Genomic DNA, 25,880 nt, shown 5'->3' with positions numbered 1-25,880 from the left:
CCAAACTTCAGAATAATGACATTCAGCAATCAGGCTGAATCAGGCTGCGAGATCCTCACGCTGGAGAAGGGAAATTTTGGCTAGGGTACACAAGTGAATCTCTCTACAACTCTAGTGGAGGCCCAAAAGCCAGGCCTAAAAGGAATGAGGGCCGGCCTAAAAATGAAGAAAGTCAACAGTGAATTTGAAAACATGTGCTTGTGAATACTGAAAATTGCAACTTAGAAATAGCAGGTTTTTTGGAAAAAATATATAAGATCAAAATCCATAAGATCTAACAAAAACAAATTCAAATTAAACATATTTACTTATGCAGTATGTGCTAAACCACTCTTAAATAGAGAAACAAAGAGAAAAGTGTTAAACTAAGTATCAAAAAGTGACAGTCGCTTAAAGAAAACATGAGCAGAAGAGAGGTCAAAACAATCATGCTAAAGAAAACCTACGCATATTAGTCTGAAGTGTTCTTGGCTTGGCCATACTATGTTCTTCTTGGAATGTGAAAAGTAAGAGGTTGCTAATAGATAGCCAGGGTGCATTGGAGATGGTAGGCTCCATGGATCATGTATTTACAACCTATACAAATGGTATTGCTTAATTTTAAAATCACAATCAATAACAGAACAAAGAAGGTTCAACCCAAAACAACCATTGAACCCAAGTGAATTTGCTTATACATGGAATGTGGAAAATATAAGTTTTCAACTATTTTAACAGGTTCAATAATGATAAACCAATAAAAGAATTGTTTGCCTATTCATTGCAGCTCCAATCTTAATATTAGAAGAGTATAAATGATCAATCATAATTGTTCAGCATTAGATTGTGTGAAATAAGTAAACTGTAAACTACACTCTAGAAATTATTTATGCAATGTAGTCATTAATTGAAGGACAAATGTAGTGTAGGACAGAATTCTCGTTTCTGGCCTCATGCGCACATATATGGTTAGTTCAATTTTAGCACTTGTTTTGGCATTATAATTTTGCTTGGCCAAAGAAAGCACAAAAATAGAATAAAGAAATTTTAATAACTAATGATGGCTTACATGAAGAGGTAAGATTAAGGAAATTCACATTTTACTAATAGCTTTGATTAGTGCAGTTCTACCATTATAATTAAAGAACTCAATCATGAATAGACACAGTCAACCAATCTTTCCTCAGTAGAAGAGAAGGAGGAAGCAGCATTAAGGAAAAAGGCACATTAGTTTTCTTTTAAAAAAATAGAAAGAATGAAACACAATAATAAATAAAGTTGAGATTTTGAGTGATTCTGTGAATGATTGGATGTGGTTCACATGATATGAGAGTGGTGATGAATGAGGAAGAGACTCACCCGCCTGAGAACGACATTGAAACTGCACAAGAAGACTCAACTGCATTTGTTCTCTCTGCTGAACTAACCACTGGATGAACAACAACACAACCGAGGGTCAATTTATAAGCACCAAATAACAAAAATCAAATATCCAATGAACAAACCAAAACCAGAAAAAGATAACCATATCTGAGAAAGAAAAAGTTGGCTAAAGAAGAAAGCATGTTGGTATGATCTAGTAAGTGAGTAAGCTGCCAAATCTTGAAAATTTAGCTAACACATATTTTGCTATCCCCCACCAATAAGATAATTAAATCAGTGGTCGAACCGAAATGAAGAAAACATGTCCAGACAATGGCTTTATTTGGAATGCTTCATTCCAGTCCCGCAGCAAGGCATCATTATTATTGAGAAGACATTTCAGGAGGTAAACTGGATTAGAAGTTTCTGATTTTTCTCTCTAAACTTGTTTTCTTTGCGAAGTGACGAATTCCTTCAAACAAAAATGAACTTGCTGAGCATTAACTAAATCACGGTGAGCATAAAACCAACAGAAGTAGAGTTTTAAACTTTCCTTCCAGTTCTCTTTTCTTGACAAATCTTCAAAACCGCAATAAAACAGATAATAATTCCATAAAACAATTAAGTGTCCCTTCAGAAATCCTTGGCATGTGACTATATGTACCAGGAATCAGTAGATAGCATAGCACAAAGATGGTTTTTTTAGATAGCATTGAAGAACAAACAGGAAATGCTAAGAACAATATGGTAAATCCATTGAGTAGTTTAATTTAAAAACTCAAAAACAATATTTTATATAAGCCAAAAGAACCAACCATAGAATCAAAAGAACCACCCTCATCATATGACACAGTGATGTCTTCCATTTGCAAGGCATCAAAGAACACGAACCTATGAGTCGATCACAATTAAAAGAAAATTATCAGTTATGTAGAAATGTAGAAATAGCAAAAGAAAAGAGTTATGAGCAAGCACAGCAAGAAGATCACAAAATGATAGTATTTATAGACAACTGCAAGTGAAAAATCTAGGACATTTGAATTGAACTAAATAAATTAAAATTAAATTGAATTGGATGCCAAAAAGAAACTTGCTGGAACATCACCACTACCAACCCTCTTGTACTCTACAGGAATGAGGAGAATAGCAAAAGAGAATGCTCTGAGCAGGAACACAAAAAATGACACACAATAGCAGTATTTATAGAAAACTGAGAATGAGAAACCTTAGAGAATTAGATTAAATAAATTCACTTAAATTCAATTGAATGTCAGAAACAAACTTGTTTGACAACTATGCATACCAAACTTGTTGTACTGAACTGACATTGAAACAATCAACTGACAAAGTAAAGCATGTATGAGTTATGATACACATGATCTGTTGACAACAAATTGTGAACAATTTCCTGAATAATCTATTATCTTCCTTCTGATTTTCACCTAACACAGAAAGGATTGAAGAAACATGGGTCATGGTGACGAAATTTTACACAAAATTGTGCTCAACAGTAAAACCTAACATTTCGCATTCCTGCTTCCTTCTGCAACCAAACCTAAACCTAACCACGGGAACAGAGGACGTACCTGAAAGAATGACATCCTCACGCTACAGAGACAGGGCCTGCAGGGATGACGATTACCCACGAAATCAAACCATGGACACACTCCTCTCCTTCATCGCATACAACATAAACGCGTTCTGTGACGTGAAATAGAAAGGCTCGAGTAGAACAGAGGGGAAAAAGTCTCACAGATGAAGGGCCGGGATTAAAGAGTCAAAATGAAGAGAGAGTCAAATAAACGGCCCAGATTGGAAGTTCTCTTATGAATAGTGATTTCTTGTCTTTCTTTTAAGGTGTAGTAGATATAGATTAGTCAAGAATATTGTTAGAATATTACGGCGTTTAGTTCTGCATTTGAATTGTTATTCTAATAATTTTAGTACTTCTTACCAAATAATTTGCATAAATAAGAATACAAGTTTAGGTGTTGTTTCACACCTATAGAATCACATATTCATTGTTATTAAGTTACAAACGCTAAAGCTGTAAACGTCTCTGTGGCTGCAAGCATTGCAAGAGGAAGCCCTGTATATGCCTTGTATGTATCTTTTCAATTGATAATGCATCATCCCACATGTTTGCTGAAATGTCTCTTAATTATTTGTTTCTCTTTACCCTAATTTTTGTTTTCATTTAGTATTATTACAGTGTGTATTCATTTATATATCTAGAATTGTGAATCAATTTACTAATAATTAAAACCAATCTTCATATAGTTTATTTCTAAATAAAATCATCAATTTGCAGGTTGGAGATCATAATTTGAAGTTGAACTATGATATTCCAAGGGAGTCTACACATCATAAGAGAATTTTTAGCCAAGCTGCCACTGCCACCTCTTCTCCTTAGGGACGTTGAGGTAATTAAGTTTTATGATTTTCTTGATTGTTCTTTTGTTGTTGTTTTTCTTCATTGTTCTCAGCTAAGGGTTTGTTATCAATCTATCTATGTGCATTAAATATAATGTTATTTGCATTAGGAACTAACTATTTTGTGTAATTTCAAGTATTTTAAACTTTAACCATTTTTTGGAAAATTTTCATAGCAGGAAGTGGATTATATTAGCAAGTTGCCTGACGATATCCTGGAACATATCCAATCTATGTTAACCATACATGATATGATGAGCACTAGCATACTCTCAAAAAGGTGGTGCAACCTCTGGCATCTCAGGAGAAATCTGAACTTTAATGTGCCTAGTGTGTTTGGAAGTGAAGAGAAATTACGAGGTAGGGATATTAAGGGTAAATTTGTAGAACGAATCGATCAATTTGTCAAGAATTTTAAAGGGACTAAGATTGATTCTTTCATGGTGGAGCTTTATCATTTACGTTCCGTAGAGAGCACCAACATTGATCAATGGACCAAGTTTGCAATTTCAAAGGGAGTTGAGAGAATCGTTCTGGTCGGTCCATGGTATGCGCACAGGGACGTTTACAGGGCTCGTGACTGTGTCTCATGTGACGAGTTTCCCTTTGGCTTATCTTTCGAGTGTAACAACTCAACACTCAAGTATGTGCATCTGAAATTTTTTCATGTTCGTAATCCAACAAACTTTGATCCTTTTCCATTCAAAAAACTGAGATCTCTTGTAATTGAAGAGTCAACGGTGGATGTAAAGTTGCTCACAACTCTACTATCAAATTGTCGTCTACTTGAAGAGCTCAGCTTTATTGAATGTTTGTTCAATTCAACAACCTTGCAAATAGAAAGTTCATCATTATGTCATTTCAAGCTTGACCAATGCCAAGAATTTAACACTAATGCTGATGAAGTTGATATAGAACTCACTTCGTTGGATTGTCTAAAACTCACTTCTTTGTATTACCACATCAGAAACAACTCTTCAATCTCCTTATTTAATGCTCCTCTTCCTATAGTGATGAAGAGCTCAATTAATGCTCCTAAACTGAAGACCATTTACCATGATGAGGTCTTTTCTGTAGAGAAATTACATCGTGCATTTACTCACTTCGCCACTTTTCCTAAGCTTGAGATTCTGAATTTATATATCTTTAGTTATCCTCGCCCTCGGGTTAGTTTGAGAACTTTTTTTTTACTGTGTTGAAATTCAAGTCTTATTTATTTATTATGATAATTATAAGGGCAACAATGATAGAACTGCTTTTTAACATAATTTATACCTGTAACGTTTTTGTTCAGAAAAATGTACCAGAACTGCAAGGTATTCAACTTAAGCATTAACGCAAATAATGTGTCGAACTTTGAGATTTGGAGGATTTTATCCATGCTTCAAGCATTTCCGTTGCTGCAGAAACTTACAATCAATGTAAGTCAAGAGGGTTAATTGACATGCATTTTTTTTAATGGTTATGTTACCTTATAGTTAACCATCCATATACTCATCAGGTTTAAAAATATGTATAATATTTTTTTGCAGATGAGATACCCTGACCCTGTATATTGCAATCATGAAATTCAAAAAGATATTCAAGATGTCATGAGTCTCTCTCATGACGAGATCAAAGTTATTGAACTAAGAGGTTGTGTGGGACACTGGTATGAAATTGAGTTCGCCTTGAATGCTTTAAAATATATCCACAAACTTGAGCGGATAGTTTTGAATCCGTATTGGATACATAATTGGTCTGAGAGAGACTGGGAGTTCAATCCAACATGGTATCAGATTGGTCGTGAAAGAATCCTTAAAAAACTTCAAGATGAAGGGATTGAACTAGACAAACTTGTACTCAGATAAGAGTGTATATTTTATGCATTTCTTATGCCTTAAAAATGTTTTGTCTCTAGCTTTTAAAGAGGAATCAAATAGTTTTTGAAAGTTTTTTTTTTGTAATAGATCCCTAGTTTTTTTTATTGCAATAGGTCTAATTGATGTTTTCTACCTACATGTCATCAATTTTGATGATTAACCGCATGAACTTTTTACATCAGATTTGATTCGTTTCTATGTCTGTTGTGGGGGTCAGGGGTTTTGCTGTTCTAAGGTAATTGGGGGTAAGTCTTGGCTGGTTAATGTACTGGTAATTGGCTGGATCTTATTTTTCTACTTTTTTTTTTCTACATTTTTTTTTTGGCTGGATCTTATTTTTCTACATAATTATTAAGTAGTTTGTTGGGGGTTTAAAATGATTTGATTTGATTTTTATTGGCTGGTTTTTGGTGGGTTTAGTAGTGCAGATGAAGTTGAGGTTTGGTGGGGGATGGAATGAATGTTCCTATGGGTGCTGTATTGTCTTTAAATTATATGGGAGGTTTGTTCCCATAATCATGGTATTAAATAAATTGTTTCTTCTGTTGTACAAAAATCATAATTGAATATTTGGAAAAAATGACTAAAATTGATTCTTACGAAGTTAAAAAATCATGAAAGGAGAGTGCTAAAATAAGTTTAGGGGAATGGATGAAAGTAGTACGAGAAAAATGTTGATGCATTCTCAGTGTAATTTTTTAACACATACATTATTAATTTTTGGCACATTAGAATATTAATTTTAATTAAAATTAAAAAATGATGTAACCACTTGATTTAGTGTAAAATGTAGGGGTGTAAGCGGGTATGGTCTGATCCGCGAATCCGATCAAACCGATCTGAACCGAACACATTATGGTGGGTTGGATTGGACCGTTGGTTCGGTTCGGATTTTTTTACTGAACCGAACACATTTTTTACTGGATCATTGGTATCGAATTTGGGAATTGAAAAACCGATCAATCCGAACCAACCCAATGAATTGAGAATTTTTTTAACATTCAGCTCAAACACGTCAGCCCATTACATTGCATATGTATATTTGTATTAAAGATGTTAGTTTTATTTGGATTATATAAATTATGTCATTATCGAATGTTCTGTTCTTTGAAAATATTGGATTATTCTATATTTTTTTATAATTTTCACGTTTTTCGAATAATTTTTATGCATATTTCTTAATAATATTTTTTTTTATTTCAAATCCGACCATCCGAACCGAACAAATCCGATTGAAACCGAGTTGGTTTGGTTCGGACTTAAAAGTAAAAATCATGAAATTCAAACCAATCTAAACCGAACATATTTGATTGGTTCGAACCATAAATCCGAATCAATTCGATCGGTCCGATTACAACCCTTGTAAAATGTGTTTACACCGACACTGCATGAAAATTATACTCAAAGTTTCTTTTTTTCCAAGATAAAAATTATGAGATTAATGGATGAGCTCTAAAATGGAGGAATAAACTTACCTATGTTTTTACTTTGACAATTAATTAAGAGAAAATTTCATCGAAACAAGCTGGTCAAAATATCCGACGGAATACAAGCTTGCAACCAAAGAGGCACATTATTAACCCAAGCCACATCTGGATGAGGGAAATTTTAGGGCTCGTTTGGCACGCCGTATTAGGCATGATAGTATAAGCTTATACAATACATTATGAGTTCATCCATTGTTTGGTGATAACATTGTATTGTATAAGCTTATCCATCAAAGTCCCCTTATACGTTAAAATGACGTATTATTTAATCCATCATGTGAGTGATGAATAAAGCATGATAAGGTTGTGACGTATAAGTCACCATCACCACCACCCTCCATTGCTGCCAACTTACACCATCATTGGCACCACCATCGCCACCGGCGTTGCCGCCACCACCCGATCACCACCGCCCTACCGCCACCACCACCATGATCGCCGCCACCACTCTATTGCCACCACAACCACCAACCTATCGCCACCACTACCACCATTGCCTCCACCCACCACCGTCGCCGCCACCCTATCGTCGCCAACACCACAACCACCATCGTTGCCACCACCGCCACCACTCGATCACCACCACCGTCGCCCTACCGCCACCACCGCCCTACCGCCACCACCGACACCACAACCATCACCATATCGCCACCACCACCATAATCGTCGTCACCACTCTATTGCCACCACCGACACCACAACCACCACCCTATCACCACCACCACCACCATTGCCTCCACCGTAGCCGCCACCCTAGCGCAGCCACCACCGCCTTACCACCAACATCACCACCCTATCATCGCCGCCACCACAACCACCATCGCTGCTGCCACCACCACCAACCTATCTTCACTGTCACCACCACCGCTACCAACACCAACTTACCACCACCAACCTAACACCACTATCACCACCGTTATAATCACCTCCATATTTGATTTTTATTATATATCATTATTCAATACTTCATTAAACATAAAATTGCATTAATTTAAACGATATGGTAAATTATATAGATCATGATCAAACGCTGGATAGTATAAGAAAGTTATCAGGGCTTATACTATCAGGCATAATACTATCAGGTCTTATACTATCAGGTCTTATACTATACGTCGCATCAAACGGGCCCTTAGTTAAATTATAAGCTACCTTATTTGCCTTCCTATATACATGAGAGAAGGAGATGGAATGAAACAAACCAACAAACCCTTTAGTATCCCTAACAATCAAATTAAAGTAAGAATTGTCAGCCTCCGCACCATTGATAGCTTTGGTCACCTTGTCAGAATTTGACTCCATATGCACATCAAGAGTCCCCGAATGATAGCTCAAGTGATAAAAGTTAGGGACATAAGAGTTGAGTGGGATGAAGGATGAATGGTCCAGGATTTGAACCCCGAGGATGACTAATTTACTAACATTACTAACAACTAACATTTGACTATAAAAAACATGCACATCAAGATAGCCATGGTCTAGTGCTAAATGTAGCCCCCTTCAAACAGCATCCGCCTCTGCATAGTCCACACCCAACACCACCACACTCTTAACCGCCACGACCAACCAAACAGAGCCTTCATCATCCCGCAGCACCACGCCTGCAGACTAGACCATCGACCCTTGGGCAACATCCGCGTTCAATTTGTATTGTCGTGGTAAAGGAGCAGCACATTCCCCCTCCTTCTTTGGAGCACACAAGCCATTCTAGACAACCCAAAACGTCTTCCTTTCCTCATTATTGCTACCCTACCAGAATTTGTTGATCATACTCTCAATATGTTAACATAACTGCACAGACAAAGAAAAACAACCCATAATATAGCTTGTGCCACCGATTTAATGAGAACCTCCCACACCACAGAAGACAAAAACTGTTCCTTTCATCACTTCCACTTATTTAGGCCCCGTTTGAAAAAACAGTTTAATTAAGCACTTATGGTCATAAGCGCTTATTCATAAGCTATTTTTGAAAATTTATTGAAATAAATTAAAAATAAGATGTATATAAGCATAAGCTGTTTTTCATAAGCTATCCTGAGTAGCTTATGAAAATAAGTTAAAAATAGCTTATGACAGGTCATAAGCTGTTTGCATAAGCCCTCCCAAACACTGACATAAGAGCTTATGCTGTCAGATAAGCTCAAATAAGCTCTTCCAAACACTTACCTATATGTTTTAGTTATAGCTTAACTATTAAAAAATATTAAATTGTAATTAAAATATATAGGAGTCAATAAAAGATGAAATGATTTTTAAATGTTATCGACTTGAAAGAAAAATGACAACTAAGAAAAAAAAATTGTTGTTAAATAAAGTCGGCTTCGTTTATTTGAGAACATAATTCACAGTATTTCATGTTTTCTTCGTCTAATCTTAATTCCTCCGAAATCTGGGTCTTGTGTTGTGTTGTGTTGTGTTGTGTGTGTTACCGCAGTTTTCTGTTGTTGTTTTTCTTTTCATTTTGATTTTGATAATTGATGGATAAGGGAAAAGATGCAAAAGCATTATCAAGCTCTTTGCAGAACCTCGATTTGAATCCAGGATCCAACATCAACTCCAAGCCCTGTTCCTCCTCCGTTACCTTCACCAACACCCAGTTTTCCGGTAACCCCTCTGTCTCTCTTTCTCTCAACCTGGTTTTCACTCTGTTTTTTCAGGTGGGGTGTTATGTTTTCGTTTGGTTTTTGGTAGCTTTGAACTTTCAAAGGTTTATGATCAATTGCACTTGCTTTGTTTTCTGGGGTTCAATGGAAATTGATATACCGTTGATAAACCAATGCAACTCTGGAATGCAGTGATTTTTTGTGTTTGTGATAATTTCAAATGGAAAAGATAAAAATATCAATAAAAAGTCTCATTTGTATCAACTTATCTGTCATCAAAATCAATTCTAATACCCAGAAGTTACTAACAGAAGTTTAGCTTCTCCCCATAATGATTGGTTTTGATTTAGTCAATATAGTAGAAGTATTTCCAAACATGCACTTATTGTACTTGATTTTGTGTTTATTTTATGGTAACTGCACATTGTTTAGTTTGGTTTTGACCTTAGACTTTGTGTTGTTTGTGTGACTAGCTTGTGCTAAAATTCAAGGAACCCCAGTTTGAGTTTTCACCTAATAGAATGAATAAGTTTTTGTTTTTCTGTGAAGGAGCCAATGTGTCTGTGTTAGTTGTTAGGGGTTTGGGTTGTTTACATGAGATCATAGGTTTAAACTCTTGGTGGCAATGTGCACTGATTCCCTCTTTTTTTCTGATGTATACACACAAAAATGGGATTATCTGATTGTTTGGGAATTTGTTCTTGCAGGATTACTACCTATAAAATCAAAGCCTCCAAGTTTAGTCAGCCTCTGCATTGGATTTATTGGCAGACATTTGGAGGATATTATTGCAGATTTGGCTGAGATTGCTGTCAACTTGCCACCTGATATCAAGGTATCTTGCTAGAGGATGATTCTATCTCGTCTAATCTTTTAATAGGTCATTTATCCTAATGCACATATCTTTTTTGAAAGACTGATGCACATATCTGTAAGTGAAGATTTGAAGTTATAGTGTGCACAATGCAAATGACTGTGAAACAAACTTTCTCCAGGATATAGCCTGTTTCTTTTGCCAATGAAGTTATGCTTTGTTGAGGCGCCTATTTGGTGAACAAGGAGATTCTTAAGTGGTTGAAACTGTTGTTCTGCTTACTGTCATAAATACTTGTTGTGCATACTTACAGTTAAAGAATTAATGACAGATGGCGGTGGCAGCTATTGCTAGACGAAGAAAGTTGCTGAATGATGATGTCCTGATTGCATTAGCTGATACTTCCTGGGATATCCTTGACGTCTCTGGTTCAGATGTTTCTGATTTTGGCTTGATAAAAGTAGCTGAAGTATGTCGATCCGTTAAAGCTCTGGATATAAGGTATAGAATTATAAAAATTTAGTTTAAAAAGATTTGACAAAGCAATTGCTATGCCTTCATTCTTTTGTAAAATATCCTTGATGTCTAGAACATGGTAAGCTTTGTGCAATGGAACAGCTGGCATTCACGTTTCCAGCAAATATTTTGCTGCTTGAACAGTATCTTGAGTTTATTGATAGTGGATAATCAGGTCAGATTGGAGTTCTGCTTTAGGACTTCCATTGTACTTCATGGTTTTGGTTTTATCAGACATTCAGGCTTGATGATTTTCAATTTTCTTCCCTCTGATTCTGTTCCATCAACATCTTACCTGGGGGTTAATACATTTGGATTCATGTCTAGCATGCTAATAAGCTCATTTATATTTTCTAGTGTGTGTTTTATATTATACTTCTTTTTCTTTCAGAATCTCTTGATATATTGAGACTATTTGCAGCCGGTGCACCAAAATTACTGCTACTGGCATATCTGAATTTGTGAATCGCTGCCATTTATTGGAGACATTGAGATGCGGGTACAGTTCTTCATTATCCGTTTTAAGTTTTATTTTTTATTTAATACTTTTTACCCATTTTGCCGCTTTAGATTATATTTGTTTGTCATTTAGTTCGTTAAAATTGAGAAATTGAAACTGCTTTAGTACCATGTTCACCTTGCAGTTGCATCTGTCACACTTTTGTAGGTAGGATAGGATATGTAAATTGAGTTCACTTATAAAGATGATCAAAGCATATTTGCTTGCTCATTTATTTATAATTCCAAATTTTGGTTTTATCACAATGGAAATGTTGTCCAAAACTTGGGAAGTTAATTCTAGATCTATATACAGTTGTTTTTAATTAAAAAGGTGGTAATTGGTAAACTATGTATGTATGTAAAGCTTCACTCTTTTAAGGTTTTTCATTTTCTCCCTCATAAATCATAATGGCAGTTTCCTACTCTATCACATAGTGTCTCTTTTCATCCACTTAAATCACATTGTAAACAATAGTATGCTTAACTTAGGATTTTAAACCTCATAACAGGCAATGAACCATAATTAATATTGCAGAGGGTGTCCAAGGAGTGACAAAACTGCTCGGAGATGCTTTAGTATATTTAAACCAAGGCTAGAGTATGTGGAAGAGGATTCATGGGAGGAGCTTTATACGAAAGAAATTGCAAGTGGCGCACAATCACTCAGATGGCTAGTATGGGTATGAACTTCAAACTCTGTCTCAATTATGGTAATTTCTAATTGAATGCACACTTTGGTCCTTTTTTAAATGCCACAAATTATGTATTCTTGCATATTCATATGTATTTTTCTTGGGGTAGAACACTACACTCCCTTCTCCCTGGAGAAGGATGAAGTGAGGCGTAGGAAAAAAAGAAGGGAAGGAATGAGGTTTAGGCAGGGTAATTTTATCAGCTATACATGAATAGTGGAGCTTGGCACAACTGTCAAAAGTTGTTGCCATGCGACTGAGGTCACGAGTTCAAGTTATGGAAATGACCTCTTGTGTAAAAAACAAGTTAAGACTTCACACAATAGACCAAGTGGTTGGACCCTACCCCCGCGTTGCGGGAGCTTTTGTGCACCGGGTTGCCCTTTTATAGATGAATAGTTGGTTAACATCACTGATTACTTGACAATAGTCTGGTCCATAGTCTGTTTGGAATAATACCAATTAATGTTACTTCTCTGACAATTTCACTGGGGGAAGAAAAATGGGGATGAGATTTAACACTTGAGATCACCAGCCAAAGTAAAAATGAGAAAATTCCCTTGTGGAATGGATCAGATTTTTTCTTTGATTCTTGTGAAATGTATAGAATAGGGTTTCTAATATCTTTTCTTCAGTGACATTTGTTCAAAGAAATGATCTGTGTTCATATAATCCTTTAATGTTTTCATTTTGCAGCCAAACATTGATAAGAACTCGTTAGAGGACTTCTCCACTGAGTGCCCTCGTATTGTAGTGAATCCTAAGTCTCCCTTTGGGTTTAAGGGAACCCAGGTGCCTTGGGAAGCATTACCAAATATAACCCTGGATGATGGAGTTGTCAAGGATATTGATCCCGGAACATGGACAAAGCATGGGATTGCTATGAGACCCATCATTCCACCATCATCTTCAAGTTCCACTGAATTATCAATTGCTGAAAAATTCAGGCTCGCCTTTGTGGAGAGGGACAACCGGCTAGCTCCAAAGCGAGCGAAAAATGCTCGGCAACATCAACGTCGCGCGGTGAGAGATCTGATGTTGATGAGCACAAGAGCTAAGGCAATGATCTTGGCATCACAAGCAAACAAGTCTCTTCATAGCAAAAACTCATAGAATTCTGAAATCACAGTGCACTTTTTCAGCTACCCTTACAATGTACTATTAACTTCTTTTGTATATATATATAACAAGTTTATTTTTTTTACTATAAACATGTTTGGAACGTATAGTCCACCTCCATTTTTCGGAGAACTTTATTAAATTTTCCCCAATCTTTTACTCTAAGGCATCTATACTCCTTAGGTATACATATTAGCTCTTATTACACCCATGCAATATTGTTTTCCTCTTCCTACCTTCCACCCACAGAAATCTTCTCATAATTCTCCTACTTTGCTTCATGACACCCGCGAGCATTTTGAGAAAAGGACAGAAAATATAATGTTAGAGCAGAGAGAGGATGCTTTTTATATGGCATAGCCTACCCCTCAAAAGAAAGTGATTTATGTTTCCAAAGAGAGTTTCTGCTTTGTTTTGTTCAGAATAGAATTTCAAAAACTAAGCTTCTTGGGTTTCCGGGATTCCTAGATACACAATTGGTGAAGTCATTAACTTACAATGAAGTATTGCTGCAACCCTTCACATGAAGTGGCCATCAATAGATATTCTTTTTTTTTTTGAAATGCTCAATAGATATTCTCGCTACTCTGCTCTTGCGAAAATTAATTTTTAATCCAGAGGCCAATTCATAGCAATGGAGGATACATTTTTGTGGCAGTACATTCTGAATTGTTGCTTCCCCTTATAAATAATTAATGTATCATCCGCAAATTGAAGCATAACTATTTTTATGTTTCTTTCCTCCCCTATGCTGAACACGTATTTGTTAAACAATATAACCTATCTTAATATCCATTTAGTCCTTGTTAAGAATAGGATGGGAGTCATCAAAGGTCCCCTTGCCTAAGTCCTTTTTTCCATCATAAACTCATCGCACAGACTTCTATTCACAAGAACAAAAACAAAAGACGAATGCGAGCATTCTTTCACCCATTCGATCCACTTTTCACATAAATTCATTTTTCTCATTATGTTAAATGACCTTGTGGAGGACCTCATTGACTCTGTTTGCCATATTTTTAGACATTATCCTGTAAATGTTGCCAACAAGGGAGATAAGCCTGTATTCTTTATGGTCTTGTGGAGGACCTCCTTGATTTCATTTTCGTCGGGCATCAACTTTGTGATAGATTTGCGCTCCATCGCAAGCATTCGTGACAGATTTAGTTTTTGTCACATAGACACTTGGAAGGGCATCGTGATGGATTTATTTTCCGTCGCAAATATCAATTTCTCCTTTGTTGATAAATTGTTTTTCTGGTACAAAGATGAAACCCAAAAGTAAAAGTAAAGCCTAGGCTAAGGCCTCAAAAACGAAACTCCCAAAGCCCTCAATGGGAGAAACTAGAGAAACAAGCTCCTAATTTTGACTCGCACCAAACTTAGCTAGAAAATCCGTACACGCGTTCCCTTCACGAAGAGTGTGACCAATCGTTATTCTCCATGGCCTACCAAGCAGGTCTTTTGTCTCAGATAATATATGTATATGCATGTCGGCTGCCCGGAGTAGACAAGACTAGATTAACCGCATGCAGGGAGTCAGATTGACACTCCACCACTCTATGCCCCAGCTCCCAAGCCATGGATAACCCATGGTATATTCCGACCAGCTCGAAGACGAGTATATCTGGGTCATTCCGGAACCCGTAAAGTCCAGCTAGCCTTGGAGAAGCCATGACACTTTCGTCCATGTTCACAACGACGCTATCTCGCAGTGTAGGAGATGTTCTCACCCATCGTTGATCCCTGACGTAGCGCCCCGACTCGCCTTGGTAAACACTTTTCTTTTTTATAGTATTTAAAGAAAACCTGACAACCTGATATATTTATTAATATATTAAATGAAAATGATAAGTATATTACTTTGCAGAGCATTTTTAATACTTTAGAGCTATTCATTTCAAATCCAAGTGAATCAAAGTTGCTGTCAAAAAAAAAAAGTGAATCAAAGTTGTAAGCAGAAACAGAAATGTGGAAGAGAGGGTTAGTCGGCGCCGTTGGCGCCCTCCGCCGCGCCGGCACGTCTCGACCCCGGTACTACGCCACGATGTCATCGGCGGTGGACTCCATGATTCTCCGCTCCCTCAAGGATCACTACATGGAAGTCTCCAAAATGAACATGCCCCCTGTACTGCACTCTCTCTCTCTCTCTCTCTCTCTCCCTGCAACTTTCTAGGGTTTTTGTTTAGGGTTTAGGGTTCTTTCTTTCAATTCAATTCAATTCAGTTCAATTCCATTGACATGATGCGTTATTGTTTGCAATTGCAGAGAGTGAGTCCTCCATCACCATTCAGCATCGTGAAGGGCGCATTGGATTCCAACGGCCCTGTCCTCAAGCGGAGCTACGGCGAGGAAGAGGTTATCGTCTACGTGATGCGCCTCTCCTCCGCCGACGACGATGACGGCGCCGTCGGCCAGCTTTTCATCCACGTCGACGTCTCCAAACCCACGCAGAACGAGTCGTTGATCTTCCTCTGCGGTCTCTATGAGGATGCTCTCGGCATTCACTCTGTTTCCATGAGGCCTAAGCTCACAGAACACTCTGGCTACATCATCATCCCCTCCCAATACACTGGCCCTGTTTTCGCGTAACACTCTCTCTCACTTTTTTCTCAGCTCTAATTGTTATCATTGCTTCTGTGTTTATCTTTTATGTTAGAAATTGAAAAGTGGGTTTGTGTAATTTCTCTGCTTTAAGCTCAAAGTTTTTCTCTTTTGTGAGGTGAGTTGTTAGAAACTAAATGAGGCCATTATGGGTCTTGACTTAAGAGCTTGAGTTTTGAAATAGTTGGTTGAGTTGAGTGTAAATGTGGTGAAACCTACAATCTGTTAATATGAACTTTTCATGGCTTTTTCTATTGGGGAGAATGGTTTTGAATGCATTTGATAATTGATAACAAGAGAAGATTGTCTTCATGGTAAGGAAGAAGCTAAGAATTTTTTGTAGCTATTTGCAATTTGAAGTTTAGGATTTGAAGAATAGAATTGAAGTAGATTAGCCCTCCACTAAGCAGTCTTCCCCTTCGGTAAGTGGAGCTAGCTTAGGCTTATGTTGATTCTAGATCAAGTAGTTGTAACTTGTAAAAACACGACGAGGAGACGAAGGTGCACAACTAATGATAATAAGAACCTCTTAATAATTTGTAGAAGCTGATAGTCTTCCAGAGGCTTAGGCTGTGTTTGTGTAAACGTTTGGCTGTGCTTGAATAACTGTTTGTGAAAGGATTTTAATCTAATGCTACAATTTCATGCTTTCATGTTTTTGACTTGGTATATGTGTTTTTCTGTTTGTTTTTCATTGGAATTGTAAAAGATGGAAGTTTGTGTGTAATCCAAACATGCACTCACACACAGCACATGGACTCTTGTTTTCTTATGCAACAACTGTTGTCAGAAAATATATTTGCCTTGTGAGTTCCTTCATTTCTTTTTGGATCTCAGCTTGAGTTTTCAATTGCTCTCAAGGTTATAGTGATTCATGTCGATGCTCTGTTGTGGCAAGAAATTATAGGCAGGGTTAACTTATGTGAAACTGATGAACTTTGTAAGTTCTTGGGTTGTTGGAAATTATGAACATCCATGTTATTTCAGAGCCTATTTTACCTTAAACCATGTATCTTCTGATTTTTCATCTAAATTGGAATGTTTGAGTGGGAAACTGGGAATGCCACAGGAACTTTTGGACTGACTTTTCTGTAAATTGACAGAGAACTAGATGAAAGGACGAGAGATGCATTTCACAGTTACATAGAGGAGCGAGGCGTGAACGAGAGCCTCTTCAAATTTCTTCAAGCATGGCTATATGTGAAGGAACATAGAAATCTTATGCGGTGGTTCAAGACGATGGGCTTGTTCATTGATGGGAAGAAGCCAGCAGCAGGGGCTTAATCCTCTCAGAGAGGTCATGTATATGTTTGGTTTCATGTTGAGGAAACTACTCTCAGTAGCTTTTTTCAGAAGCACTTTTCTGAATTTGAAAACCTAACAAGTTTCCAAACATAAAAAAGGATAGATGAGATGACGTTTGTTAGATTAAAATGGGTGGATTAATTTCTAGTATTGATGCAATAACTTCCACTTAATAGTGTTTTGATATCTAATTCACAGTGAGTGAAGTTATGTATTTAGAACATGTTGAATTTTGATGATTTTCTTTTAATTTTTTATTCTTTTCAAGAGTACCTGAAATTTAATAGTTATTAATTATGACAGTAGTATTTATTTTGGACGACCAACACACCCACAGCGTGAAATTTTATCAATTTATAGCCATTGGTGAAGTGGTATTGTATTGAAGATATTGCCTAGCTATCTTCCGATGTACCAAAAAGAAGATAATGCCTAGAAAATTGAAGGTGAATTCCGTTTTATACTTTTTTTGATGCTTAAAACAAAGAGAACCAAAGCAAAACAAAACAGGAAAAAAAACCCTCTACTGCCTAACTACCATGGTACCCAAGGAGTCGGCCAGGAGCAAAGCCTCCATGCCAGGGAGGGGATCATGGACATGGAGGAGCTGTAAGTCTTGGGACGCACCCGCCTTAGCCAAAAAATCAGCACAAGAGTCCCTTCACAAAGGATATGTTCCACTTGAACCACTCAAGCGCGCTTCAACAGCCCCTAAATATTATTAATGAGGACGGCAAACACATGATGCTGCGTAGGGGGAGCACGCACCAGAGAAATAGTCAGCATTGAGTCAGAAAAACACACCACACGACGGTGCCTTTATACTTGATATTATTTATATTTTAGAACATATTATGTGTAAAACCAATTAGTTCTCAAATAGTACACTAAACTAACAGGAGTTGACTTTTCTGAAGTGGGCTATTCACTTTCAAAGGAATAAAAAAGGAATAATAGCCAAAAATGGAATATGAAATTGTTTCAATGTCAATATTTGCTTTTTCCTAAATTAAAAATGGTAGTTCTTTATTTTTTGGACTAAGTTACAAACGTGCATCCTATTATGCGCTAACAAACGTTCAACATTATTTTCATCACATTATTCCGTACTACAAGAATCAGTCATTGAACTCTCTTTCAAACATTTTTCAAAGTTTGCCCAAAATAGCAACAAAAAATTCCAAAGCAATTGAGTTTCTGAATATGAATGTAGCATCGAAGTATAAGACCAAGCGATTGCTCTGTATCTATTGCAAAACAAGGTTTTAATTCAACCAAGGAAACTGTCCCATGCTGTTCAAGTTTGGTTCAGCAGCTCCAACCTCATTGTTTCGGAGTTTGTAATCAGCAATCTGAGTTTGGATTTTGGCTAGCTCAATTTCTGCATCGTGGATTTGTTGAAACAATTTAGAGAGAATTCCCACACACCCATAAACAGGGTCTTCAATCCTACATTTTGCTTCAAAATACAAAGTATTTGCGGCTTGTCCTCGTAGATAGTGCGGTATTTCCTGCATGCAACATTAAAATTTAACAAAGATCCGAAAACACAACTTTTCAATAACATTTTTTCATGACAATTTTATCTTGACAAATTCTTTTCATGTTATAATTAAATAGTAACACATTTTCACGATTTTGCAGAATCCAAGACACATTTATTTAGAAGTTAAAACTTCTTGCAGCTTCTGATGAGAAGTGATTGTGATTTGTGAAGCATTTCACTAAGAAACCAAATAGGGTAGATATTAAAAGTACTACCTGAAGCATTTTTCCAACATTGCTGCAACCATATATTCTATGGACACAAGCAAATCTTTCAGGATATTGGGGAGGGAAATATGGAGAGAAAATGCAATCTGAAGGGCACCTTCTTCTCTGGCTCCTGCAAGCTGCACACCTACCAGAAGTCATGATATCAAATCAAATCCTCTCAAAAAAGAAAACAAATCCAAACACAAAGATTTCTTCTTCTTTTTCTATATTTTTGCTTTTAGAGAATCTTGTACAAAATTTGATGTAAGAAGAGTATTTGTATTGGAGAATCCTAACGGTAAAATTTTAATTGCTAAGCAAATAAGGAAATTTTATGAATCAAGAGAATGAAAACACAATCAAGGCTCGTATCTTGTAGATGGTTGACTAATTTCTACATATTAATCCCGACATATGAATCTTTGTGTATTTTTCATCTATTTATGGTGTCTAACAATTTATAGAGCATTATTGACAAGTAAATTGATATTTCACGAAGCCACTTGCTTTATTATTATTAAATTTATAACCAATATTCTTGTCCTAGGTACTACCCATTATTCATACAAGTTCTTTAATTTTAAGTTTATTTCAAATAAATTGATATTTGTTAGTGTCTATTATTTGCAAAGTATAATTGACATATTTGAAATTTAAACTTGTGACCGTTTACGTCGATTCTTCCATCAAATGCTTATTCACATCTAAAGCAAGCTGTTGAGTTAATTGGTTTGCATGAATTATGGAAATAAAGGTAGCAAACACCAATTTCTATCTGCCTATTGGGAACTCTAGACCTTCTTCTTCGCTTCTTCCTCTTTCTCCGCCGCCTGGATTTCTAATTCAATTCCTGGATATATGCGGCAAGCATTTTGGCCATGAGCTCCGAGTTGGCCATTTCAGTATTTACGAAAATAATAATGAAAAGTAATCAGTTACATGCAAAGTGAAGTATGAAATAAGTTTACCCATGTAATCTTTAACGAAGATCGACCGATTATCAATTAGTAATATAAGGGTTTGTTAGAGAGAGTCACGGGGAGACACAAGGAAATCTTAGACATCACATCTTAACCCAAAACCTTAAGACATTAGGTTTATGAGTCCATCTCCTTATAAACTCTCCCTTTTACTCTGACTTCTCCGATGTGAGACTTAACTCTAACCATTGATTCCAACAATCTCCCACTCAAGTGAGAATCCCTCAACCACATCAACCATAGTCCTACCGTCTGCGGAAGCTATCTACCCTTGTACAGCCGTTCGCAAGCACCAACTGAACCCGCCGCCTAGCCACACTGCTAGGAAGACTTTCGACACAATGAGCTATTACCATGGTCCCACGAACCATCAGCACTGATACCATTGTTGGAGTGGTGCAGCGGAACGCTAGACTCTTCACAGTGTTATGGCTCATAAGGGGTTGGGAGTTTACCATTCACACATTGGGTTAAGAAACTAAGAATATAAGTAGTCACGTACATCATCCACACACATTCACCACAAAACCTTAAGGCAATGGGTGAGCTAATCCTTCTGTAGGGCCAAACAAAGGAAATGGTTTAAAATTGGGGGATAAAACTCCGCATTAGACTTTAAAGAGAAAATCATAAGTGGACCAGACACCACATATTTCACCCAAAACCTTAAGGCAATGGGTCCTCACACTTATAAACCACTCAAACTTATTATCAATTTATCATCTTCCAATGTAGGACTTACTCACACTTGAATTCTCAACACCTTCCACTTATAAACTCTTTAACGCATGCTTACATATCCGATGTGGGACTATTTCATTCACAACTGTTACTTTATTTATAAAGAGACGAGCGAGTCAAAGTATTTTTATTCGTTGAGGTCAAGCAAAGGCCATGAAATGAAATAATCTTTAGTTCCTTTAAGGGGATCCTCCTTTCTCCAACTCAAGGGAAATTTGTCTGTTTTATTTTCCTCTTTTCAAAAAGGGACTTCGCCCTCATCAATTTTAATTTAGAACCAACTAATCCTTGAGGCTAAAACATTCGAACGAACAAAAGTATCAAGACCAGGAGGTCTCTCCTCTATCCGCACAAAAAAAAGAGGCACTCTGAGCTAAAAAGTCTGCGGTACAATTACCGAATCTACGGACAAATAAAACATCCAACTGTTAGAAAGCTAAAGAAAGAGAACGACATAAGAATAATCAAATCAAGATAAGAAATTTTTAAAAACAAAATCAAATCAAGATAAGAGCTGCCTCTAGAACGACGTCTCCATCACTAAAAGAGCTGTAAAGAATCAGTCTTAAAACACACCGTCTGAAAACCAAGATCAATTGCAAGACACATCGCCCACTGAAGACAAAGTGCCTAAACCAAACCAGCGGATTGCATTAGTTATGACATATCACATACATGTTTGTTGATCCACCAATAAGCATATTTTTTTTTTATTTAGAAATGTTTTATGACTTTATCTCTTTTCTACCATTTATTTTTTGTAAAAAAATCTTAACCTTTTTTTTTTTGGTTTGCATCCAAATTGATATCCCCAATGTTTTTTTTTATACATCGGAATAATATCCCCAATGTTATGCTCGGTTAGCCATGTTGAGATTATTATAAAATTGTAAATTAAACCGTGTTATGATCAACTTGGAAGACTTGTTTAATTTATTTATTATAATTAAAACCATGACTTGTTGACTACTTCTATCAATAATGTCTGTTTTTTTAATGTAAGATTTCTTTAAATAACCACCAAACACATATATATGTATAGACCAACTAGCACTGCGCCCTGTTCCCACCATATATGCATCTTTCTGTGAGAAGTTCGGGTTTGAGCATCAAGATTTAAGCAAAATCAATCATTTTCCAAAAGGAGTAGAATGATCTCAAATTGTCTGCAACATCTTGGAGTGAGTTAAACAAACTTCCTTTCACCTCTCTAATTCTATATGTTGGATCAGCCGTAGGCCGTAGCCTGTTATACTAAAGCTATATATATAATTCTCATGTTATGATCATTTGAAGTGCATATATATGTGATGCATTCATTTTCTTTATCTCTGCTCCTTTTATGGTTAATAGCATGTTTTGATTAAATTATTTTTTGTCGAAATCCATTATGACACTAAAGAGTAAAGACTTCTCTCTGAAATTTATTTTGATTTCAGAATTAATTCTTAAATTAGAATTACAAACATCTACGAATTAAATAGTAGTATGTATGTTCGATTAAGCTTTTGAATTGTCAGAATCGTGTTTGAAATCTAAATAATGAGATTCTGCAATTTTCAAACACGTACTAGGATATAGAGATGTTCATTCCAAGTGAAAACAAAAAGAAAATAGAGAGAGATGAATCATTGAAAGTAAAGGCATATATATATATATATTATATATATATATATATATATATATATATATATATAAAATTCATGCTGAAAACTTAAAGCTATGAATTTTTTTAACTAGATCCGAATATCCGATTCAATTGACCCCTATTGTACCGGGACTAAAAACATATTTAACCCATTTATTTTTCAAGTGTGGCACCTCATGATGTTGAGCTTAATTAGTGCAAAGAAAAATAATTGTTTTCCTTTGCTGGCCAACTAGTTAAAAAAAGGACCGCCTTGGTTATATCTACAAGTCCTCCGTGAAAGGATGGAGCTGATTTGCAAGCTATGGGAAGAGCGTGAAACTGCTAAAACATTAGGAAGCTATCACAAAGAAAAATTCAGTGAAGCTGTGGAATGGATGGATGAAGTTGAAAGATTCGTGGCTAAGACCATGGAGCTAGAGAAATTGCCGTATCAAAGTCTTTGGACGGATTCATGGTGCAATGACATGATATCAAGAATCAGGAAGCTACGTGCCAAACATGAACCATATTTTACTTTCCAAAAAGGAAGATATGTTGTGGGATTATCACTTTCTTTACATGATGAATTCTACTGTGAAGTAAGGGCGCTGATTAGCGTACAATCTGTTGATATCGGGATTTGTCATCTAATTGACATTCCTCGTCGTGAAGCTTATAAATTAAATGAAGATCAGTACAATCAGTGGAGTGTTATAGAGGAGTGGTGTTCTGAGGTGCATCAGTTCTTACTAAAGATCAAACTGCGATTACAAGGAAAAATTCCTGAGACGAATTTTTATTGGTACCGTAACAAGATAGCAGAAGCAAGAACATTAATTGCCAAACATGATCAACCATTTCTCCTCCAATCTGATGAAGATGTGGTGGGGTCTTCCAAGATGCCACTACTTGTTGCGTTACATGAAGAACTCTGCTGTGAAATAAGGATGGTGATTAGCCTGAAATATGCTGACTTGGTGGTTATGTATTATAAATCAAAGAGGGTTCCTGATCTAGAACATAAACTCAAGAAAAAACTTCAGGTGCAGATAAAGGAAGTGAATAAATTCTTGACAGAGATCCACCTGCAATTAAAAGAAAAAATTCCTAAAAAGAGTTCTGATTGGTACCGTAACAAGATAGCAGAAACAAGGACATTAATTGTCACAAATTATCCAGCATTTCCCTTCCCATCTCAAAATGTGGAGTCAACAACACTTGTTGACAATGAAGGTACTCAGAACAATGTTTCCCCCCAATCTAAAATTGTGAGATCAGCTCTCTCAATAGATATGCCCAGGGTGGAGGAGTCCAAAGAACCTGTACATGATGTGGGATATTCAAAGGAACAATACCAAATTTTTCTCAGCTTCAGAGGAGAAGATACCCGGCACAACTTTACAAGTTTTCTCTATCATGCTTTGCTTGAGAAGGGATTCAAGATCTTCATGGACGAAGAAAGACTGCAAATCGGGGACTCCATTTCAAACGTCATCACGGCCGCAATTGAAAATTCAAAACTTTCAATTATTATTTTCTCTCAAAATTTTGCAGACTCCACCTGGTGTCTTGATGAGCTTGTGAAGATTCTCGAGTGCAGAGAGAACAAGAATCAATTAATTTGGCCAATTTTTTATAAAGTAGACCCCTCAGACGTGAGACACCAGAGAAATAGTTATAAAAAAGCTATGATCAAACAAAAAACAAAGTTCAACAAAGATCCTGAGAAAGTGAACATATGGAGGTCAGCTTTAACTCAAATTTGTGACTTGAAAGCTTTCCATTACAAGGAAAATAGCGGGATCGTATGTGTGGTGCACTTACTTCTAATTACTTTTATTTAAAGCTGCAAATAATATGATAAATTACCTTGTTTTCTATAAGTCTTTGGTATGCAAGATTAGTTTATTAGTCTTCCTTCAAGAAATAAATAGGCAATTGATACCCTTACATGATTGGATTGTTAAAAAGAAATCAAAGGGGAAAAATAGTTCCGTGCATTTCATTTTGGAAATAGTTGGTAACAAACATCATTTCTGATTGGATAATTTTTTTTATTTCCCAAATTGATGTACTGGAAATGCAAGAACTTGTGTGAAATTTTAGACACATCATTATTCAAGAAACTCATTAGAGTTTCTAATTTAAATTTTGGTAATGCTACGTCATTTAAACCACTTTAATAAATTCTACTCACTTTTTGCTCCAATCCAGAAATTCTAAAAAGTTTCTTAAATGGATCCCACAATATACCCCACTACTTTCTTGTAAATCCAGATACCTATTTATTTGCTTTATTTATTTGTTTTTTATTTATTTTTTAATCATTAAATTTAGAAGAGAAACTTTGAGCAAAGTTTCTCTAGAAAGAAACTTTGGAGCAAAGTTGCTTGCCACTTGGAGAAACTTAATTTTCTGCAATAGTTAAGAAACTTTACTTCAGATGACATGTCATAAAGAAACTCACAAAATTTCTTTGTTGCTGATGCTCTTAGCTTGTGTGTGAATTTTTTTATGATAATTCTGATTGGTTTGTCGCTGATTTCTTTATTTTCTTGCATTGATTGGTTTGTACATTTAGCAATATTGTTTCCGATTAACAAATTGAAATGCTTTGTATATGCTTGCTTTTGTAGGTCCGAACGTGACTTCATCCAAGGTATAGTTAAGGTTGCCAACAATATTAGAGATCATTTGTAAGCATGCATATTATGGTCATATTCACTAGAAGAAAGACTTCATGTGTGTTTGAATTTCAGTTTTGTTACCAAAGTTTGGAGAAGATTCTTTCAAGGTGCTTAGATTTAAGCAATTAATGATAGGAGAAAACTTACAGTTATTTAAGTACTGTTTTTGTTGTTGCCCAATCAAAAAATTCTCTACTCACTTTCTTAATATTTTATTGAAGTGATTGTTGTTGCCCAATCAAACACTTATCAAGATTCATTATACATAATATAAAATAGTAATTCACGTTGTCACACGGATTTTTTTTAAAGGCAAATATATTAAGTAAAAGGGCATAAGGGGTTTTTTTTTTTTAAATAGGCAAATGTTAGTGGTTAGTTGTTAGTAAGTTAAAAAATTTTCTCAAATTTCTCTTCCAGGATTTGAACCCTGAATCTTCCCTCCCCAACCCTTATGTCCCCTAGCTCTTACCACTTGAGCTAACCCTCGGGAACAAAAGGGCATAAGGGGTATCTACCCAAAATACACGAGTACAATTAGAATGTTGTTGAAGTAACCAAAATCGGGTTACACATACCATGTGAAAGAACCATGTGGGTTAGACCATTTACAATGGATAGTTGAATTGGGTGTTAAAAATTGTTGAATTTTGTTGATAGGTTGTAGTGGTTGTTGAAGTTTGTTGAGAGTGATGAGAGAGAGGAAAAATGTTGAACATTTTCAACAAAGTTGGACAGCATGCGGTGTGCCACGTGGCGCGAGGCCAGTGGCCACCGCTGGCGCGTGCATGACACGCCTTGTCTGCC

The 25,880-nt window shown here is 36.2% G+C and overlaps 5 protein-coding genes and 1 long non-coding RNA gene across 7 annotated transcripts; 4 read left to right on the top strand and 2 right to left on the bottom strand.

The window, feature by feature from the left end:
* Nucleotides 1-443: 443 nt before the first annotated feature.
* On the bottom strand, nucleotides 444-3,028 carry LOC130731522 (uncharacterized). The gene is made up of 4 exons (XR_009016713.1): nucleotides 2,928-3,028; nucleotides 2,157-2,232; nucleotides 1,339-1,408; nucleotides 444-576 (listed from the first exon to the last, which is right to left on the bottom strand). It is a non-coding gene; the product is annotated as an uncharacterized LOC130731522 (long non-coding RNA).
* A 1,000-nt stretch (nucleotides 3,029-4,028) lies between these two features.
* On the top strand, nucleotides 4,029-5,624 carry LOC130732801 (putative FBD-associated F-box protein At5g22720). Its single transcript, XM_057584788.1, has 2 exons — nucleotides 4,029-4,940; nucleotides 5,307-5,624. Exons 1-2 carry the CDS (start codon nucleotides 4,029-4,031, stop codon nucleotides 5,622-5,624), a joined length of 1,230 nt encoding a protein of 409 aa, XP_057440771.1.
* A 3,833-nt stretch (nucleotides 5,625-9,457) lies between these two features.
* LOC130733106 (uncharacterized) lies at nucleotides 9,458-13,456 on the top strand. Its single transcript, XM_057585181.1, has 6 exons — nucleotides 9,458-9,730; nucleotides 10,437-10,564; nucleotides 10,875-11,044; nucleotides 11,481-11,558; nucleotides 12,096-12,240; nucleotides 12,949-13,456. Exons 1-6 carry the CDS (start codon nucleotides 9,604-9,606, stop codon nucleotides 13,363-13,365), a joined length of 1,065 nt encoding a protein of 354 aa, XP_057441164.1. The 5' UTR covers nucleotides 9,458-9,603; the 3' UTR covers nucleotides 13,366-13,456.
* A 528-nt stretch (nucleotides 13,457-13,984) lies between these two features.
* On the top strand, nucleotides 13,985-17,547 carry LOC130733105 (mitochondrial acidic protein MAM33). Its single transcript, XM_057585180.1, has 4 exons — nucleotides 13,985-15,143; nucleotides 15,242-15,499; nucleotides 15,640-15,959; nucleotides 17,079-17,547. Exons 2-4 carry the CDS (start codon nucleotides 15,341-15,343, stop codon nucleotides 17,257-17,259), a joined length of 660 nt encoding a protein of 219 aa, XP_057441163.1. The 5' UTR covers nucleotides 13,985-15,143; nucleotides 15,242-15,340; the 3' UTR covers nucleotides 17,260-17,547.
* A 776-nt stretch (nucleotides 17,548-18,323) lies between these two features.
* On the bottom strand, nucleotides 18,324-19,413 carry LOC130731521 (LOB domain-containing protein 24-like). Its single transcript, XM_057583829.1, has 2 exons — nucleotides 19,042-19,413; nucleotides 18,324-18,791 (listed from the first exon to the last, which is right to left on the bottom strand). Exons 1-2 carry the CDS (start codon nucleotides 19,192-19,194, stop codon nucleotides 18,546-18,548), a joined length of 399 nt encoding a protein of 132 aa, XP_057439812.1. The 5' UTR covers nucleotides 19,195-19,413; the 3' UTR covers nucleotides 18,324-18,545.
* Nucleotides 19,414-21,784: 2,371 nt separating this feature from the next.
* Nucleotides 21,785-25,283, top strand: LOC130733104 (uncharacterized). 2 transcript variants are annotated; one of them, XM_057585179.1, is made up of 3 exons: nucleotides 21,785-21,937; nucleotides 22,641-24,130; nucleotides 25,023-25,283. In XM_057585179.1, the coding sequence occupies exons 1-3, from the start codon at nucleotides 21,908-21,910 to the stop codon at nucleotides 25,084-25,086; spliced, it is 1,584 nt and encodes a 527-aa protein (XP_057441162.1). In that variant the 5' UTR covers nucleotides 21,785-21,907; the 3' UTR covers nucleotides 25,087-25,283. The 2 variants fall into 2 exon arrangements, with proteins under 2 accessions (XP_057441162.1, XP_057441161.1); XM_057585178.1 differs by lacking the exon at nucleotides 25,023-25,283 and having other exon boundaries at nucleotides 22,641-24,386.
* Nucleotides 25,284-25,880: the final 597 nt, after the last annotated feature.

Source organism: Lotus japonicus, chromosome 1, assembly GCF_012489685.1.
Source record: "Lotus japonicus ecotype B-129 chromosome 1, LjGifu_v1.2".
Lineage (NCBI taxonomy): Eukaryota > Viridiplantae > Streptophyta > Magnoliopsida > Fabales > Fabaceae > Lotus > Lotus japonicus.
This window is presented reverse-complemented; position numbering and strand designations above follow the sequence as displayed.

What these genes read in the sequence shown, in the direction of transcription:
- LOC130732801 (XM_057584788.1), top strand. Translation starts at nt 4,029, where the DNA reads ATGAGCACTAGCATACTCTCAAAAAGGTGGTGCAACCTCTGGCATCTC. An exon ending in TTAGTTATCCTCGCCCTCGG is followed by an intron (nt 4,941 to 5,306) that starts GTTAGTTTGAGA and finishes ATTTTTTTGCAG; the next exon opens with ATGAGATACCCTGACCCTGT.
- LOC130733106 (XM_057585181.1), top strand. Translation starts at nt 9,604, where the DNA reads ATGGATAAGGGAAAAGATGCAAAAGCATTATCAAGCTCTTTGCAGAAC. An exon ending in GTTAAAGCTCTGGATATAAG is followed by an intron (nt 11,045 to 11,480) that starts GTATAGAATTAT and finishes GACTATTTGCAG; the next exon opens with CCGGTGCACCAAAATTACTG. An exon ending in TTGGAGACATTGAGATGCGG is followed by an intron (nt 11,559 to 12,095) that starts GTACAGTTCTTC and finishes TTAATATTGCAG; the next exon opens with AGGGTGTCCAAGGAGTGACA.
- LOC130733105 (XM_057585180.1), top strand. Translation starts at nt 15,341, where the DNA reads ATGTGGAAGAGAGGGTTAGTCGGCGCCGTTGGCGCCCTCCGCCGCGCC. An exon ending in CCAAAATGAACATGCCCCCT is followed by an intron (nt 15,500 to 15,639) that starts GTACTGCACTCT and finishes TTGCAATTGCAG; the next exon opens with AGAGTGAGTCCTCCATCACC. An exon ending in TACACTGGCCCTGTTTTCGC is followed by an intron (nt 15,960 to 17,078) that starts GTAACACTCTCT and finishes GTAAATTGACAG; the next exon opens with AGAACTAGATGAAAGGACGA.
- LOC130731521 (XM_057583829.1), bottom strand. Translation starts at nt 19,194, where the DNA reads ATGACTTCTGGTAGGTGTGCAGCTTGCAGGAGCCAGAGAAGAAGGTGC. An exon ending in ATGTTGGAAAAATGCTTCAG is followed by an intron (nt 18,792 to 19,041) that starts GTAGTACTTTTA and finishes TGTTGCATGCAG; the next exon opens with GAAATACCGCACTATCTACG.
- LOC130733104 (XM_057585178.1), top strand. Translation starts at nt 21,908, where the DNA reads ATGATCTCAAATTGTCTGCAACATCTTGGA. An exon ending in ATTGTCTGCAACATCTTGGA is followed by an intron (nt 21,938 to 22,640) that starts GTGAGTTAAACA and finishes CTGGCCAACTAG; the next exon opens with TTAAAAAAAGGACCGCCTTG.